Here is a 19,900-nt window from a genome sequence, read left to right on the forward strand (position 1 = left end):
AGTACAAAAGTTTGAAAATCTCTGATAGACCAGAATATATTCAGGGATGATACTCTTGCTGCAGGACAAGAATAGTTCCTTATCTTTAATCTGCTCGATAAATTGGCAGCCTTGCAAGAAGGGTTTGGGCTTACAGTCCTGACCCACTAAGAGATCAGTGTGTCCTGGGGAGATGTCACTGTACAGGGGAAGGGTAAACCATTGCCAGGAGGCAGATCAGGCCATGGGCACTGATCTCTTTCCTTAGAGGACAGCACTAGATGACCAAGGTAGAAGGCTCATTTATTTTACATTTGCTTGTTGGATTGTTGTTGGCACTGGGGTGTTTTTCAGCAGCAAAGGCAGAACTCCTCAGGGGGCTGGAACAAGTCTAGGATACGCCATTCTGGAGATAGACGCACACTGTGAACCAGGCTTTTCTTTTCAAGGGTGCAGTAAGAAAACATTCTACTTAACTCTAAAAACCGAACACTGGGGGGGGAAGAGAAGCCCAGTGGCTTAGGCTGTTGTGCTAGAACTGAGTTTCAGTTCCTCTCTCAGCTGGCTCTCTGCCCTTACAAGCACCTAGGACCTTGGGAATGCACTAGTTGCTGGCTGTGTCATGGTGTTCATTTACAAGTCAGGCAGCTACGGTTTTGATTTAAACAAGATTTATAACATCCCTAAGCACTAGCTGAATTTTTCTGCAGCAGGGAAAGCAAGGTTTTCTTGGCTGCTCCTTACCTCCCTTGATCTCTCCACCCCCCGCCGCCACTTTGCTGTCATGCTGCTGATTTTCACGCCGCTCAGCTCTTTTCTCCTCTTGTTGGATACATGATTCCAGTCTCAGCCTCCCAGCACTAATGCAAGTCTTGAAGAACAGAGTGCAGTGAACAGACACATGCAAGGAACAATAAAGGAGGGTGAAACAGAGCAGAAGAAATGGAAGCTGTGCAAGTCAGTATTGTTTTTAGTCTAACTGCTGAAAGCTTGAGAGCTTTTCAGTACAATATTGTTTATGAAAGTTCCAAAATTAATCCTCCTGTCACCTCCACTTGCAGGCAGAAAGATGAATGAGATGCTACTTCCCACTGCACCAGTAAGTAGCCCTACCTGTCCATCACTCCAAACTCTCTCTCTCTGTGCGCGTGCGCGCACCCGTCCCCTTCTCTAGTAGCATATATATCATGCATTGGGTAAGGTGGCTCCAGACTACAAGCAGTCAGGGGCCTGAACTTAGCATCACCATCACTTCTAGCTAAAGGTGACACACTGAGGAAGCAAAGCGGGGCAAATCCAGTGGTCTGGGAGGCAGGAGACCTGAGTTCTAGTCCTTAACCTTCCCCACCTGTAAAAGGTGGTAATTATACTTGCTTTTCTCATTACCTAAAAAGTGTCACTGATTGTGATCTAATAACTTTGCTCTCTTCCCCTTTAAACAGATCAGATAATGCCCTGCAAAGAGTGTGATGCTAGCTTTGGATAACAATCCATTGAGCAGACATGGCTGCAGCGGTTGAGAAAAACCATCTACGCTTCCTTAAATTAGCCAGACTCCTCTTCACTAACCCTCCCAGCTTCTGCAAGTGCCAGGCAGGGTAAAGATATGGCCATCTTAGTCTTATTTTTATTCTTCTTTTTCCTTTCTTCAGTCAGATACAGCCTGAGGTCAGACAGGCTTTTATGTCATCATCAAAGGCTGCTCCTTCCAGTTGCCATAAGAGAGCTGGAGCTCTCTTGTAGAAAGCTGTGTGCAGCGTGGCAGATAAGTTTGTCGTCTGAATTCATTAAAGGGTATGCTGTAAACTTCCAACCTCAGCAGTTAAGTATTCAAACCTATGCCTAACCTCCCTGCATTGCTGCCAGTAGCTGTTCAAAAAGACAGACTTTGAGATGCTGTTTCACTGGCTAGCACAGCTGTTGGCAGAAGGGAATGAATGAGATGGTATTTGAATTGAGATCCTCTCCTCTTGAGACACTGCAGCTGGATGAGAGCTTCAGTATCCTCCCTTAGCCTAAAATGAATGGCGTGTTCTTTACCATACCTACTTGGCAAGGTTAGTTTCACATCAGTGCTCAAGCGACTTAAGTACGGTTTGACACTGTTGCCATGGCTGTGCTGTTTCACTACAGAAGAAAGGTTTTAATACAGTGTTGCTTCTTGGGCTGCTGAAGTTGTAAACTACAAATCTCCCCCACACTGCTTTCAAAAAGCTGTCAAATTGCCCTCAGAAAGCAGTTCTGGGTACGGCTGCTCAATTTCTAATTGAGGAGGTTTGTTGACTTGGATGAGGCAAACTGAAGTCTGACACTACCATTTTATTGAAAAGATCCAGCTGCCAAAGCTGCCTTCTCCCACTGGGAGTCATTCCAGCTTTTCTGAAATGGGGACTAGAGTACTCTGAAGGCTTAAACTGCAGTTGCCCCCAGCGTCACTGAAATGCAAGTGTATTGCACCTAGCATCTCATCTTCTCCCTAGGAACCTGTGCAGGAAGAGGTCAAAATTTTTTTGCCAATACAATTTAATTGTTCTCCTGCCATAGTTACAGGAAACATTCAAAATACTGATGTCATGACTCTTCCCTAAATGTTCTCCTCTGCCTCTAGGCCCTTCGCTATAACAGGGACTCTGATTTTAGAATGGTAGTGTAGACAAGCAAAATGGATAGATCCCTTTTAAAACCAGTCTACTTGAACTAGCTTTCAGCAAGTTTAACCAACCATCTAAAAAGGGTTAATAGATTTCTTTACCTTGTTTACACCAGCACTTTAAATCAGTTTTAAAAAGTTGTGGTTTTGGGGGGTAATTTTCTCTATGACTTTGAGGGTACATTAAAATAGATGCTTTTTTGGACTTTTAAAAAAAGTTTGGGAAGTGACTGAGTCTGAATTCATACAGGGTTCATATTTAATAATCACTTGTTAAAATACGTTGTATTATAGTTCCCTGCTGCACCTCTTAAATACTCTCTCATTCAAATTCCTTGCATTCTGGGCCACAGCTAGAAAGGACAACATGCCCCTAACAACTGTCTAACCTATTTGACAGATAGCCAGGTTGTCGTCCTCACTGTTCAGACCAGTCCAAGACAGAGTCCTCCTCCTGGGCCTTTCTATATCAGTTTTCTCTTTTGCAAGGCCTGGTTTCTACTCTTTGGTAGCAAGTAACTTCTCTTGCAGCCAGATACCTGTTTGGAATGGCTTCCTTTCTGAGCAAGAACCTGCCACTGACTTTAATAGCAGTCAGCTTCATTCTCCTCCAAGGTCCCCACAGTGGCCAGGATGTCCTGCAAGAGAGGGCTCTTCTCAATGTGGTCACTACTTCTGTTCAGAGACCTGTGCAGCCGTTCCAAGTCCACAGTTCTCAAAACCAGCAGCACACAGTTTGGGTCTTGGGAGCCAGCCTCATCAGCATCAGCTCTGGGACAGGAACTCCATCTCTTCAGAGTCTCTTCTAACCAAGCAATGCCATGTGCTTCTGTAGATAAGCCTGCACTCGTCCCCTCTTTCAGGCTGCTCTCGTCACAGAGCTCAGCTTTCAAGGCAATGAGGATATTGCAGGCTTTCTGAGCCACTGGCCTGTCACAGTCACACAAAGCACCAAACAGGAACTCAAACAGTTTCACCTGGCAGAATATCTGCAGAGACTCACTCAGATGCGTGGAGCGGGTGGCAGAGGATAAGACAGCAGCATAGGGGCATGCAGCAAGGCCAAGCCGTCCAAGTGTCTGGGCAGAGAAAACTTCAGCCAGTTCCAAACCACCAGCTTTGACTTCCCAGTCTAAGTCGGTATTCACAGCTTGGAGCACGCTGGAGACAAACTGCTCAGTGTCTTTCAGTACAACTGTGTGGCCTTCTCTCAGCCAGTCAATGAAGACACTGATCACAGCTCTTCTAGGGAAGCCCTCTGAGTCTGTTGATAAGATTTCTTGAAGTTGGGCTACAATGCTTTTCTAAGAAAAAGAAAAGAGGGAGGGAACATGTTTAAAGAAATGGAAACTCTTGGCTGAGGAGTTCAAAACACTCCAGTTTCTCTCTAATGCTTCAGCATCTTAGTTAATGGCTGCAAAATCTATTTGCTCATGGGAAGTTCTATTAGATTTTATTGTGGGTTAAACAAGGGTTATCTTCCCCCTCCCTTACCTCTTTGCCATTTCCATTTTCTATGCCAGGCTCCTTTGAGATGAGATGGGTAAGGAAGGACAGCTGTCCCATGGCTGTCACAGCACTTGCTCGCACATAACTCTCTGGGTCCTCAAGAAGATCCTCTGTGAGCTTGGGCACCTCTGAAGAGAAGAGAACTTGCCTGAACCCCTCCTTCTCTGTAAATATACAGCAGTCCAAAAAAAGAAAAAAAAAAAAGCTTCATTCCTCTATCCAGCCAAATGGTTTCCAATGCAAACAGCCCCTCATCTTACTAGGATGTCTGCTGCCTGCAGAATGAGTTGAGCTGCTATGGAGACCAGGCAACTGATGATAAGAGCACAGATGTACCACCATAAGCTTGTTGAATTCCAGTCATACCCCAACACCCCAAATCGTTAGAGCTCAGAAAATCTACTTGCCATTGGTGTGCATGCAAATGAACCTCTCCCTGGCAAGTGGGTATTTACTCTCAACTTGCTGAATTTAAGTTTATATTTAAAAATGAATGTCTAGCCCTGATGGTTTTGAAGAACCTACCCAACACACACTGAATACTGACAGTGCCAGTGAGGGGTCTGCAGGTCCCATGAAATAGGTGTGAGTGCTCAACCCAAAGCCAGAGGCTGTGTGCTGGGACAAGCAGCTGGGTTGTGCACTGGAGCGTTCCACTTGGTTTGGGGACAGAAGTAGGGAAAAGAAATTAATTCTCTCCTCTCTCCGCCATCAAACAGGAACTGAGCTACTGTGGGGTTAACTACCCTGGCCCCAGAGTTGGGCCTCTGCCGTGTAAGGGGGGAATGGAGGGTGAATCTGCAGTGGGCAGAAAGCCCCTGCAGAGCTGGGTTCTGTATCATGCAGGTGTGTGCTCTTGTGCAAGCTCCCCAAATCCTTTCCCACTGCCTGCTCAGTGAAACCTTATCCAGTCCACTGCCTCCCTACATATCTCATTGTCTCACTGCCTCCTAGTCAGATTCCTTTAAACTACTATATGTCTGGAAATTCAGGAGGACTCAGCACTTGGAGCACAGTAGGATAAACCTACTGGATGACTTGTCAGGGTTTCTCATGGCTTAAGTTACTCAAAAGTGTTGGGTGGGTTTGTTTTTGCAAGTAGGTAAGTTTGCAGGCTAAGGTTTTTTTTTGGGGGGGGGGGGGGAAGAGTTGGTAGTAAATGCTTGGATATGGTGATAAACCTCAAATCTTACCTCTCAGATGCTTAACCAGAAGGGTGAGAAATTCCAGAGCGGAGTCCCGTACTTCCCAGTACGGGCTGCACAAACGCTTCTGTAGCACCAGAAACAGATCTGCACGTGGCAAGCAATAGGTTTAGATCAACAGGAAAGGAACAAGTCAGTACAGTACAGACCCGTTTACATGCGAATCCGCTTAAAGCATGGTAGCGCTAGGCCTCCCAGTGCTACCTATTTAACATGCGTTACAGGAACTTGCTATGTAGCACTACAGATTTGCTCACTAACTTACTGACATAGAAATCAACAGGAAGTGCGGAGCGGAAACGTGTCGTACGTCTTTACTGATATTGGTAAAGACATATCATGCACACTTAGTCATTGTCACGCTAGAGAGAGATAATAATATATGCTACATTAGAAAATTTTAACCGTAGGCCTAATATAATGGCAGAGGGCAAGCGTCAGCGTTCCTACACTATAGAAGAAAAGCTAGCTGCAATAGATCGAGTAAATAGCAGAGAAACCCAGGCCAAAGTTTCAAAAGCTATTGGAATTGCCAAAACTACTCTCAGACAATGGCTAAAAAACTAATCTAAACTGAATGGCTTTGTACAAAATATCGATTCTGCTGCGGGGCTTAAGAAAAAATGTGTGCACTATTCAGCAAAACCCGCAACAGACAAAGCCACGCGCATGTGGTTTGCTCAGAAAAGGCTGAAAGGAATGCCGCTAAGTGGGCCAATTCTTCAAGCCCAAGCGACACAATTTGGAAATTTACGGGGGATGAATCATTCCAAGCCAACAAGGGGTTTATAAGTAGTTTTAAAAAGCATCATGGCATAGTGCAGGTATCGATTTCTGGAGAAAGCTAATCAGCTGATGGCTGCCACACACGTTTTCATCTGCAAATGACAGACTTCATAAGAAAAAAATGCGAGCCAGAAAGAGCAGAAAATAATGGTGTTTTTTTCCTAGTGAATCAGACACTTTTCAGCATGGCCCTCTTAACCCGTGGTCACGACGGCTTGACTCTTGACATCTGCACGTAAACGGGTCTGTACTATAATAGCAATTTTTTTTGTTAAACATTAGCATCCTTTAAATTATCATATGCAACTTCTTTTACTGCTGTTGCATACTTCCTTCAGAGATCCCTAGCACATCTTATTGGACACTGCTCCAACAGTTGTGTTAGACGTAAGTATATGTGCACCTAATATAGGGATTGTGAAAGAGAGGCAGAGTAGCAATTCTATATGAGCTACTTCTCTGTTGGAACTATTTGTCCAACACTGCTGTAATACTTTGCCATTAGTTGGACTTTACCCCAACAGTTTCCTTACCTCGGAGAAACTGCTCAATCTGTTCCCAGCGATCCGTGGAGCTGGGTGCTTCTGACAAACTCACCAGCCATTTAAGCGTTGCTTGAAATGACTTCTTCAGAACCTACACAACCAGGGCTACAGCAATTAGAGGGAGGTTGCCCTTCTAATATTTACTTCACGAGGAGGCTTTTTTTTTTTTGCACTTGCACTGGATAATATTGGCTTAGTCTTCTCAATTGCAGCCAAACTCCTAGGGATAACAACCCAGCATCCTTTATTATCAAGAACTAGGCTGCTGGTAAACGTTGCCTAGATCAAGAATCCATGTGCCTACTTGTTTTCCTAGCAGGCTCCTGGAACATGTCTACTCTTAATACCGCTTCTATTTTCCAGAGTCTCGACCAGCGGGAAATCCCAGTCATCTCAGCAATGCAATAATGTAATACCAAAAAACACTGGCAAACCCAGCACCAAGTACTAAAAACCCCAAGACTGAGGGAAGTACTCTTGGGTACAGTAACTCCTGTTTCCTTTCTAGAATATTGAACACAGTCAGTTGTATAATGGCTTAATCACATTTCTTGAGCCACTTTCTCTGTCACTCAGAGCTGAGACAGGGGCCTCTTAAGATGTTCTAGTACAGTTGTTTGTGGTGTCAAATGGTTTCTCAGAACCACATCCTAAGGAGACTAGAATTACTGTTTTAGTAGGCTATCACTTCTGTGATTTGTTTTCTGTACTTACAGTAGACGGTATCTGGACTCTTCAGGTACGCAAGGAGGATGTCAGATACACTTCCCACGAATACACTGTGGCCTGAAACACAGGAAAAGTGATAGCCAATGATCAATACTGATCAGAAAAAAAAAAAAAAATCAACTCTTGAAATACCAATATATTTATTATAGAACTATTTGTAGGGAGAAAACCAAGTGTAATTCCACTAAACACAAAACATTGTGTCTGAAAGCGGGGAAGAGAAATGGCCTACCTATAAAAACCGCTTTCATCACTAATTGCTCTAACTTACCAACGTAATGAAGATTCATTGTGAAGTTGATGTATGGTCTGAAGCCCAGAACTGAACAAACTTGGGAAAGATTGTTCTTGTACTTCAAAATGGTGAACCCAGACCCAGAGGCTGAGAGAGGAAATGGGTACAGGACACTTTGCTCTGCTACAAATCCAGAATGGCTACAAGTTCCAGAAATAAGTAATACTGAAGTATAAAACGTGGAAAACACTCACTTTCCCAGTGAGAGAGCGCTCCCCAAGATGTCAAATGCTGACCGCTGAACTCTGAAGCAGCCAATCAGTATTCTACTGTCTTGTTTCCCAGACGGTTGCTGGAGTCGCAAGGCCAATACAGAATTGCAATATGTCACTACAGACTGTAGCAAAGGTATATGGGGCAAATCCACTGGCAAGCAGGTCTGAGAGAGAAAGCATAAGTTTCTAGCAAATACCTCATGCATGTGTTTGTATATGTAGTGTACATATTTGACAAGCTCTGTCCTTGCCTCCGTGGGTCCCATGTTTTCCTGGCGGATTTCGCTAGCCTCAGAGGCTCACTGTGACCTGCACGTAACCCTTCTCCCTCTAGAGACAAGGGTCACAGTCTACTGAGCCATTTTCATCATAAGCCAGCGAGGGTGTGAAGTTATCTTTCCTTGCACAGGCTCGTCTCCCAGGCTCATGATTAATCAAGGGGCAAAGGTTGGGGGAGGGGAGCCCAGCCCACCCTCTACTCCGGTATCCAGCCCAGGGACCCTAATAGCATCAGCTATGGTAGCTGACCTTTTAGAAACATGACATGTACAATTCCCTGGGCTACTTCCCCCACAGCAGCCCTCACTTCCTCAAGCTCCACTTCACCCTTACCTCAGGGCCTCCTTCCTTGTGCCTGATATGGTATGTACTACTCAGCTCTCTCCAACCGCGTAACTTCCTCCTACAGCTCCTGACATGCACACCCACCTGACTAATTGGGAGGCTTTTAACTAGTTTCAGCCAGCCCCTGATTGGCTTCAGGTATCCCAATCAACCTAGCATTCTCCCTGCCTTCTGGAAAGTTCTTAATTGGCCCCAGGTGTCTTAATTGACCTGGAGCAGCTGCCATTTCACTTATCCTGGTACCAGGGATTTGTTTTAACCTGGAGCTAATATATCTATCTCCCACTACTTTTCTATAGCCATCTGGCCTTGCCCCATCACAATATTTTTATATTACAAGAGAAGTTGGAGAGGATGGGCAGAAACCTGTTTCTTTCTAATGCGATATCATCCCTATGGTATCACAAGTCCGATAGTTATGAACAGGTTCCCTCCCACACCCCAAAAAGCTATTGCATAATGATGTGTTACTATTAGTACTAGAGAAAGCAGTTTAACAGGGTTTACAATGGGTGAAATGTCAATCTGAAAGGAAACTTATGAATAAAAATTTCTGCAGTGCTAGATGGCAAATTTGGTATGGGTGAGTGAAAGAGGAAAGATAATCTCTCTGCCATCACTGACACGTGGTGGACAGTAGCCTCAAATCCACTGTTATTGCAATGCATAAGCCAAGTGCAGCCTTCTTTTAAAGCTTAAATATGTCTGTTCTGCGAGTGAGGTAGAAGCAATGGGAGAAGGGAGTAGCAGATTTCTTCTTTGACTAGATATGGCACCAATGGGAAGTCCCCACTACCACCTTTCTCAGTGTTCCGTTTGGTTGCAGGCCCTATGTGAAAATCTGTCTTAATGAATCTTTCAAGTAACCCATTCCTTCCCAGGTATCCCTCTCCCCAGACCACTACCAGGTACTGCAGCTCCTCCAGATGCCAATGTCTGACACAGAGACTAGCACAAGAAGATCTGCAGGACAGAAGTTTCACAGTAGCAGGATCGTTCACAGACCTATTCAGCAAACCTGGAGATGGAAAGGAGGAGAGAACTGAGGTTAGTAGAGGACAGAAATGGGTTTGAAATAGAGATGGCAAAAGATTTTAAGTAAAGGAAGGAATGGATTTAGTGCCATCTTTCACTGAAAAATAAGACCCCTCCCTCAGCAGGATACTGTACACTCTGGCAGCTATATCACAACACTGCTTTTTGACTTTAGTCTCTCTCTTACACAACAGTTGTTACTTCAATTGTTCACTTCCCCTCCCCCCCCATTAAAGATACAACTCATACCCCCATTCCTTCTGAATACAGTCTTATCCTTTATAGTAGATTGGTTGTTTATCCTTCACTTGTCTATAACTATTATACCTGGATATCCAAGGGTTGGGAGGCTGCTTTCAGAACACAGTCCATTGGTTGAAGCAGAACACTCAGAGCTTGGATCCTTACTGCCTGTGGGCTTCAAAAGGAAGAAGTAGCAGTGACAGACAACACTTCATTCTCCCTGAGTATCTGCCCTCAAATTCTGATTAGTTAATAAACCAATTCACAGGAGTATATTCTTTCAGCCTTAAATCAGCCGGGCTGTGGAGAGTAACACGTTGCCATGTGGGGATTCAAGCTCTGTCCCCTTCCTTGCTAAGCTAGGGGAGGAAGGAGAAAGTCCTTGTGGTTTTCAAACACGTCACTGCAGTAAAGCTAACTGATTTTGGTGTGATTTTCCAAGGGAGAGGGACCGTAAAGGGACAGAATCCTGCGTGATCTTCTTCCCATCAAACATTCATTCTCAGAGTATAGGCATTACTAACCTGCAACACTGGATCATATGCACCCAGTAATACCTCTCCTATTTACAATAACCTAAATTAATTGCTCCTCACATTGCTGTTTAGGTAGAAGTCCCTAGAGCAACAATGGTGATTTCTGCTGGCAAGCATGAGTGTACTTCTATTAGACCAGCATGTGAAGGGGAAGGAAATAGAGGGGGAAGTGGTGTTTGACTTGCACTCAAGATAATGCCTACTCTGACCATTAACTTTGGCACTAGGAGCAAAAACAAAAGTTTGCCATTCCGAACCTAGAGCTGTTGACTGTAGTGGGATTTGGCATGTACAGGGCATTTGTTTCTCCTGTTCCTCGTTGTTTGGACTGGACTGTCAAACCATCAGCATCTGGCTCCTGGACACTTTTTCTGTACCAACCTTACCATGGCAGTGAGTTGCAAGCACCACAAAGTTTCTCTCCTCATTCAGAAGAACACTGCAATCAAAAGGAACTTGACAACTTATTAAAAGATTTGCAATAATAATCCAAGATAAACCTTTTTAAAGTTTGATACCACAATTCATACCATTCCTGAAGCTTCAGCACTCCCCCTGCCAACGACCAACTGGGTTTAAGTTGCTCCGAGCACAGTCACTGATGTCCACAGGCTACATTCAGGGCAGCTAAACACAGGAGATCTGAAAGAAAGAAGTGTTAACATATTTTTGTGTACCACACCCTTGGAAAAGACCACCACATATCTTGTAACATTTTGGACAGTATTGCATGAATCCCATTCCTAATCGGTCTTTACCTTGTCATGCTAAGGAAAAGGTCCACCAGTGAGTGCCCGGCATGGACTGGCTCCTCCTCCAAGATATACAATTGGCTCTGATAGTTTGGACCACAAGTACTTCAGTCCACAGATCGTGACAGCATCCCACACACTCTGCAGCTTCAAGGATTTTGATACGAGAGCAGAGTTGATTTAAGGACTCTTCATGTGCACTACAACTTTTGAGCACATATTGGCCAATCACAGTCCTTTATATTTACAGGTTTTCGTCTGGAATGATTGTTAGAGAGAAGGTGAGCATGTGCACTAAAGCTGATTGGCCTGAAGCCACAAACAAGCTGGGGTCTCCCTGCCAGTGAAGATCACATCTATGGCTCCTATGTCAAGTACAAAACAAACACGCCATGACACTCAAAGAAACAGGAGTTTTGTTGTAACCTGAACTTCATTGCAATCCAATCACGTGCATCCTACTTCGAGTACCTCACACAATTAAAATGTCAATTAAATGAAAACACAACTAATGTTACATATGAACGACTGAGAATCATCTATCAATCATTGCCCATAGGGGTTGAAAAAGGATACAATGACAATGCTGCATTGTAAAATTCTGTTTTCCCAACTGTAAGATTATAGGGGACTGTGATAGGCAGCTTATGATCTCCCGCCACATATTGCTGGCATACTACCACTTATTTATCCCAGGATGTGTTTAAACTGTGATTTAAAGAGAATGATAGAATCTTCAGGGTGGAGCTGACAGCTGGAGAGGCTAGATTGACCTAGTTTCAATTCTCTGTATATGTTAACTAGGTATCTAATAAAGCTGTCAGTTACTAGCCTTATTATTAAGCTAGTGGATTACTTGAATATAAAACACAATAGGACTGCTCACATTGAGTAAAATCTGCAAGCCCAATTAAAATCTGTGGCAATGAAACCTGGGTTAATTTCCCTAGAGTCACTAATCCTGAACTATTCTAATAGACTCAATAAGATTTTGGTGGCTTTCTAATGCTCTATTTTTACTTTGCCTATTGGGTGTGTATTTCTTCCTCCAACATGGATGCTATTTATTTTTTTTTTATATTGAGGAACCTTAATACATATGTAGTGTAACAAAATAAAGCAATACAATTAACTTTACAACAGCTTAAGTCCCTCCTGTCGTCATTTCCTCATTTTATTTTTCTCGAAGTAAATAATGACATCTAAACCATAATATCCTAGGACGATTCTGCTAATTTAAACACTTAAATCCTTAATTGCCTTGGCTATTATAATTTGTCATTTAAACGTTAAAGAATACTGGCAAGAACAGTGCTCACCACACTTGCACAAAATGGAGGGCGCTCTGGTGCTGCACCATGCTGTCATACCCTGGACCCAGCCGCTTCGCACAGATGCCTCTTCCACCACAGCATGCTGAGAGCGCCCACCTCTCCAAAGAGACTGATCAACACTCCCTCTGCTGAGTCAAGAGGACGAGAACCAAGTAAACTATGCAGCAAGCAGAGTTTTGGGGCTTGTAGGTTAGTTGCGTAGTTCATCAATTTGATAATAGCTACTGCAGTGAAACCCTACCTAATTACACTTAATATGCTATGCAAACACTTGTCACATGCTTACCCAGGAGTGAGAGAATATTAACATCTGAATGAGATTTTTAGAACTTTAGGAAAAATTCTAGGGCTATGATAGTCCCAGGAAGTTGTTTCCTAGCCAGGTGCTCTCTTCCCGTCGGCCTCTATCAGACTTCAGAGCATACTTTTAAGTTCATATATCATCATACAAAACAAGGGAATTTAAAAATTACTTCCTTCATATTTGAGGCACAGTGGGACTGCTGGGTCCCTACCCTATCCTACCCCAGGAAAAATATGTTCCATTATTGCAATTTAAATTAAAAGGATCTTTCTCGGAGGTACTATTATCCAGCCCCTGTACAATGCTGTTAGAAGGCCACCACTACAAGGCACTTTAAAGATGAAAACAACTTATCTATTATTATTATTGTGTGCTATTATTCAAAGCACATCATGGCAGAGACAAGAAAGTGGTGACTGCATTAGTCAGAATTCCCATGGTTTATTCGGTTTGTAAGTCTGACTTAATATATTAATGTTTGCTGATCAATTTGGTACGTACTAGCTGCTTTGTCTGAAGCATGTATACTCTAAGATAAAGTTTTCACAAATTAACCCCCCTGCCCAAACATGTTTAGATCACTGTTAATTTAGTGTAGATTGAAGGAGAGATACTGGTGTATACCATGGCTTTAAGTGGTTTATTTTCCTCCTTCCACAATGCACCCAGTTTGAGAAAAGCATCCTGGAACCTGTTATTCTGACCTCTTTATATCACAGACCACTAATTTCACCCTGCTACCCTATATTAAGCCAATAACTTGTTCTGGCTAAAGCTATCTTCCCTCCAGGCATCCAGTTTTTCTAAGTCATCATTGAAATTCATTACTTCCCCTACTTTGTTTGTTCCAGTTGTTAACAGTGTGAGTTAAATGTATGTCTAATTTAATCTATTTTGGTTCAGTTTCCAGCCATTGGTTCTTGTATGCATTTCTCTGCTATATAAAGAGCCCTTTAGTACACATTTTTTCTTCTCCTCCCAGCACTTAAATATGTAATCAAGTCCCCTCCGCTTTTTGATAAGCTAAACAGATTGAACTCTTTCAGTCTCTAACCTGTAAAGTCATTTTCTCCTGTCCTTTGCATCATTTTTTGCGGTTCTCTTCTATTCCCTCTTTAATTTTTAACCACTTTTTTAAAAATGTGACACCAGCTGGATGTAGTTATTCTACTATTTGTCTCACTAAGACTGTACAGAGGGTTTCCCCTCCTTACTCCCCTATTTATACAGCCCTAGATCACATTAGTCCTTTTGCCACAGCATCACCCAGAGCTCATGTTCAGTGCTTGTCCTTTGAGCCCTAAATCCTTTTCTCGCTGCTTTTCAGATACAGCCCCCATTCTGCGATATGCTTACCTTCCTTGACCCAGCTGTATTAAAACCCATTTTGTCTTAATGACTGTTATTACCACTCCACCTATCTTTGCCACTTGTACGTTTGCCCAATTTTTTATATCCTTCCAATCACTGAAAGCATTGAACAGTATCAGATCTAGTACTATCCCTGTTGAACCCTACTAGAACACTCCCATGTGGTCTGCCCCATTGAAACTACTTTTTGATATCTGACAGTTAGCCAGTAAATCCATTTAGTGTGTTGCCTTTTTATATGGTTAGTGCTAATTTTAAACATGTCATGCGTCTAGAAGTCAAATGCCTTAAAGTCTAAGTATATTACATCTACACGTTACCTTGTCAACCAACTTTTAATTGCAAAGAATTAATCAGATTCATTTAACAAGACCTGTTTTCCATAAACTAAGTTGACTTATACTAGTTTATATTCCTACTTTTTGATTTTTTCAACTGAATTCCATTATTAGCTTTTCCATTATTTTGCCTGGAATTCCTGTCAGCTTAACTAGCCTAATGCTACCCATGTCATTCCACTTTCCTTTTTTTTTTTTCCTTTTCTTTTTTTTTTTTTTTTTTTAAAGCACTCTTCCAATCTTTTGGATTTTCCCACTATTCCAAGATTTATGAAACAATACCAACATGTCACAGATCTGCTCAGCCACACTTTTAGGACTCTGCAGGCAAGTTATTTCGACCTGCTGTTTTAAAAATGTGTATGCCTCGTAGATGTTGCTAACATCCTCCTCAGTTTTAATGATCTGGAATTCTTCTCTTCATATGATCTAGAGTACATCATGCTGCTCTTTCCAAAATACCTACAATTTAGTGAACCTTTTGTCTTTTGTGCATCATTAAAAATTTCCATCTCATCTAGAAATGGGCCTATACCATTGCTTGGATTCTTTTGTTCCTAATAACTTTAAAAATCTACTTCCTCCTTTTGTCTTTCCCTGCCCCATTGAGTTTCTTCTACTTCTTTCTTTTCTTATCAATTTCCTACACTTAGTAATCAATATCAATTAAAGTTATGATTTCCCCCTTTTAATAGATTGCCTTTTATTTCTAATTGCTGTCTTACTTCACCACATTCCTCAGTATGGGCTTTTAGACCAAGTTGTCCTCTTTCTTGATGAGGAATCATGGTTTTCTGGCCATCTTAAACTCTTCTTAAAAAGATTTCCCAATTTCATTCCCCTTTTTTTTGGTCTAAGTTTTCCTCCCAGTCAATTTTGCCTCAATTTTTCTTCAGCCTTGGAAAAGTAGCTCTTTTGAGGAAGCCCAAATATATCACTGGTTAGGGTTGTCTGTAAGCAAGTCATGTTCACTGGTCTATAGGTAACTACCAACTTTCAGTGAGTGGTTAATTCATTTTTATCCATCATCCTGAGGTCCAAACAGTGAGCTCATGAGGGATGCAATACTTTGTGCTAAAAGGTCGTGTGTAATTTTTATAAGTGTGTTTTGGTAGCATATTGTAAAGCAGAGTTCTGACACTAAGCCATGTAAATTAACTAATTAATTTTGAATGATGTGATAACACCAGAATTCAGGAAATGCAAAGTTAAAACCCACTTAAGATAGTACCTGCATAGGAGCATGCACACACAACTTTTTGAAAACAGTTTACGTATTGTCACATGCCTCAAAAGAGATTAACAAATGTGAGACGGTCATTCTATATTCAGTTTTGGGGCTGAGATGTGTCATTTCTCTTCTCCTCTCCCAAGCATTTGACAGCTGTGTTCTGCATACATACCCTGTTGCATGCAAGGATGAGCAAGAAGCAGCTTTTACTGCCTTCTGTCTGCTCTGACAATACCATAGAGTGAATCTAACAACAGAAATCAATGTTTGAATGACTTCAGGATTGGAATGTTCTTACTAGAAAATAACCCTACATAACTATGGTTGTGTTTTACTCAGGTGAGGTCAACAAAAGCTGAGCAGTGGAAGTGTTTCTGTGATTAGTCGCTTAAGCCTTAACTTACCTGTAAATACTGGAAGCAGCTTTCAGAGGCTGCGAATATCCCTGTTAATCTCAGAATAAAGGAAAGAGTGCTAGAACTTGGATCCTTCAGTTTCAGCACACAAGTGATGAGCTCTGTCAAGCATGGATTTTCCTGTAACAGCAGCAGGCTAGATTCTGGGGAAGAAACATCCATGGAAGGTGGAGCAACAATTGACTATCATTTCTAGGACATCTCTTTATTTTGTATTACAGTTCTAGCAGGTTCACCTAAAAGCCAACAAGAGTGAAGTGTACCCACTTAGTTGTCAGTTGGACAAGGATTAAGAAGTGTTTAAAGCACCAGCCCTTTTACAGACCTTAATAAATATGTTATTAGATCAAGAATCTCAGCCACTTACAAGAAGTGAAACAAAACTTCACTTGTAAAGCTTTTGTGTATTCTCGTTCCAGTATGAAAGTGTCCAGACAACACCCTCCATATTGTGGGAAGCTTCTATCACCTTCAGACAACCTACCATTTTATTTAAAACATATACGTACAACCAAGTAGTATGTACAATATTAATTCTCCTTAAACAAAATCTGTGATGATCCCTCTGACCTGCCAAGAGGCATAGGCCAAATCCAGAGAGCCAAAATTACCTGTTTCAGTCAGGGTCTTAAACCAGTCCAGAAATTTCTCTAGAAAAGTGTCATCTGCGACAAGTTGCCTTGAGTCTGCTAGAACTGCACAAACAGAAGGCAGGAGCTGAGAACATTCCCTGTCCATGATGTGTCTGGTTTTCTTCTGGTAAAAGAATGTGAGAAACAAACTCAGTGGAAGTGCATCTCCGTAACAAGGCAACACTGAAAGTCAAGTAGGGAAGTCCTTTTGGGATCCAGGAAGTGGGTAGGCTCAAGTAGGGAAGTACAAGGTAGACACACTTCGCTGTAAAATCTAAGAGACAGTGCTTTGCATCCCATGAAGTGAGCTGTAGCTCACGAAAGCTTATGCTCAACTAAATGTGTTAGTCTCTAAGGTGCCACAAGTCCTCCTTTTCTTTTTGCGGATACAGACTAACAGGGCTGCTACCCTGAAACTCATCTTAAGTGATCACTCTCCTTACAGCGTGTAGGGTAACACCCATTGCTCCATGTTCTCTGTGTCTATCAATCTCCCCACTGTATTTTCCACTGACTGCATCCGAGGAAGCGAGCTGTAGCTCACGAAAGCTTATGCTCAACTAAATGTGTTAGTCTCTCAGGTGCCACAAGTCCTCCTTTCCTTTTAGCTGAAAACCTGCAACTGAATCTGATAAGCAGAATTTATTCGGCTGCTTTCAGCCTCAAGGGGCTTTACGAACAGTCAATCCGGCTTTCTGTTTGACTCACGCTCTTTCAGGAGCCAGGCTGATGTCAGGATACTGGCCCCGATCCTCAGAGGGAGCCCAAATAAATGCCACCGAGGACCCGGGGCACAGGCCTTTTCCGTTCTCAGGGAGAGGGCTGAGCCCTCTACCCACACTTGATCCGCAGGCTCCCTGCCCCGCTGTCCGCCCTCTCGCTCCAGCCACCCGGCCGACGCAGCGAACGGCGCGTCACCGGGCCCCGGGATGTGCGTGTGAGCCCGGGCCCCGCCGCCGCCGCCGCCGCCGCCCTCCCCCGGCAGCACGGGGGAGCGCGCGGCCCACCCTCACTTGCCCGCTGCGGGGGCGGCCAGGTCTCCTCCCGGCAGCACCCGGGCTGACGGATTCTGGCGCCGAGCCGCGGCACCCCCCTCACCAGAGACAGCGCCGGCTCCTCCGCTCAGACCGGCCGCCAACCACGCCTCCCACCTGCTGCCGTAAAACAGCGCAGACGCGGAATAGCCAAGGGGCGGAGCTACGCGACGATAGGGGCGGGGCTTCGGAGGGAGGCTGTGCCGGGGGCGGGGGGCTTCTGGGGATAAACTTTACCACCCAGTGGGGGGCTGGGCTGGACTCGGGTGGCATTTCTGTGCACAAAGGTGCACGGGTATTAACTAAAGTGGTGCAGACGCAGACCCCTGTGTGGACACGCTTTACTGGTTTGAGAGTGATCATAGCAATTTTGAGTACTTGTGGCACCTTAGAGACTAACAAATTTATTAGAGCATAAGCTTTCGTGAGCCACAGCTCACTTCATCGGAGGCATTTGGTGGAAAAAACAGAGGCATCCGGTGAAGTGAGCTGTAGCTCACGAAAGCTTATGCTCAAATAAATTTGTTAGTCTTTAAGGTGCCACAAGTACTCCTTTTCTTTTTGCAGATACAGACTAACACCGCTGCTACTCTGAAACCTGTCATAGCAATTTTGCATCAGTAGCAGCAAGCTATGCCGCTCTGTGAGGTTTGAATCAATGTCAGAGCGCCTGTATGCTGCTGCTTTATCTTTGGATTCACTGAATAAAAGGTGGGGGGGATTTCTATTGCAAGAGCTATCTCCAGTTATTGCAAGGTAAAATCCTAGGGATGAGGCAAGTTCTTCCCCTGATGTTCCTAGTCAAGATGAGCCCAGGGGGGACTGTAGGAATACCCATAAGGATATAAGCTATATTGATGAGGCAGCTTATACTGATATAACTGTGTCCACACTAGGGTTTGTATCCATTTATCTATATGTTAGACTATCACACTTCTAACTGAAATAGTTAAATCTATTCAAAAACTGTGTGTAGCCCAGGCCTACTTGTTGGCCGCTATGCATAGCATTCTTCATAAACAGTTAAGCTCCACTTGTACAGCAGTAAGCTCCAGAGGTAGAGGGGACCTAAAGATCTCCTCTTTATGGAGGAGAAATCAGTTACATTTGGGGTGTAACTCAAAGAAATCATTCATTAATCCCACCTCCCCAAATCATCAGGCTGGCCCTGGTGGACAGGAGGCAGTTATATTTGGGGAATGGAAAACTAAAGGCCTGCCCAAAAATGGTAAGGCTGACTCCACAAGGACTCCTCGTTGTTTTTGCTGATACAGACTACCACGGCTACCACTCTGAAATCTGTGAGAGGTGAGCTGGAAGGACAGTTCCCACTTGATCTGAATTCAGAATTCTGTCTCTTTTTCTGAAAGGACTTCTGAAGGACCACTTGATGGCACTATTGCTCCACATAAATATCTAAAAGCCCCTTTGGTGTCTGTCATCCAATATGATTTTAATGACATCAGGTAAGTGTAATGCTCTTTTTATTGGGTTTAGGGTTTGCTGGTGTTCACTGCTTATTCTTACTTTAATAAATGAGATAGAGCCCATCTTGAGTGCATTGTGTGGGATCATGCCTCTCAGCTATCCTCATGATGAGAGAGAACACTATCCCCACGCAAGCTTGGGGTGTAAATTATCAACACTGGAAATGTGGCTTTGCCGCTTTTACAGATCCAGACTAACACGGCTACCCCTCACTAGAATGTGGAATCTGGAAGCCAGTTATAGAGAGTAATTTAAATGTTGTAGTAATTTAAATGCAGCAAGGCTAGCTTTCTTGTGTCCCTTGTCATTGTCCACAACAGGTCCTGTGCTTGGGCCTTGCAAATTAAAGATACGTATGGGTATGTCTCAATAACTCTTTCCCCCAAAATTTGCCCACGGTTGCTACTACTAGTTCAGTTCCACCATTGGTACAACTGTAAGAGCACTGGCATAAATGAGTAACATGTTGACTTTTTTACCACAAGGTCATTTGGAAACTTCTCTGGGTAGGGTTAGACAACAAGGTGGAAAAATACACATTGGTGGCTGCAAGAGTGTAGTCTACACTAGCACTTCCAGTGGTAGAACTGATGGTAGGTAGTAACTAGGAAATTTTGGAGTGTAGACACAATCATCTGTGTGTCAATTG

The 19,900-nt window shown here is 43.4% G+C and overlaps 1 protein-coding gene and 1 long non-coding RNA gene across 2 annotated transcripts; one reads left to right on the plus strand and one right to left on the minus strand.

Moving 5' to 3' along the window:
* Nucleotides 1-213: 213 nt before the first annotated feature.
* Nucleotides 214-17,950, minus strand: BRAT1 (BRCA1 associated ATM activator 1). The gene is given in 26 exon segments (XM_043493591.1): nucleotides 214-3,933; nucleotides 4,124-4,302; nucleotides 5,332-5,430; nucleotides 6,663-6,765; nucleotides 7,396-7,460; nucleotides 7,893-7,920; nucleotides 7,922-7,982; nucleotides 7,984-8,023; nucleotides 8,026-8,077; nucleotides 9,443-9,563; nucleotides 9,907-9,990; nucleotides 10,882-10,943; nucleotides 10,945-10,993; nucleotides 11,110-11,172; nucleotides 11,174-11,205; nucleotides 11,207-11,305; nucleotides 11,307-11,372; nucleotides 11,375-11,445; nucleotides 11,448-11,468; nucleotides 11,784-11,785; nucleotides 12,423-12,468; nucleotides 12,471-12,507; nucleotides 12,510-12,562; nucleotides 16,082-16,240; nucleotides 16,709-16,853; nucleotides 17,823-17,950. Coding segments are annotated over 25 exon segments (2,439 nt in total). The 5' UTR covers nucleotides 16,836-16,853; nucleotides 17,823-17,950; the 3' UTR covers nucleotides 214-3,213.
* LOC122456040 lies at nucleotides 1,444-12,239 on the plus strand. Its single transcript, XR_006274653.1, has 2 exons — nucleotides 1,444-1,577; nucleotides 9,419-12,239. It is a non-coding gene; the product is annotated as an uncharacterized LOC122456040 (long non-coding RNA).
* Nucleotides 17,951-19,900: the final 1,950 nt, after the last annotated feature.

Source organism: Dermochelys coriacea, chromosome 10 (assembly GCF_009764565.3).
Source record: "Dermochelys coriacea isolate rDerCor1 chromosome 10, rDerCor1.pri.v4, whole genome shotgun sequence".
NCBI classification, from domain to species: Eukaryota; Metazoa; Chordata; order Testudines; family Dermochelyidae; genus Dermochelys; species Dermochelys coriacea.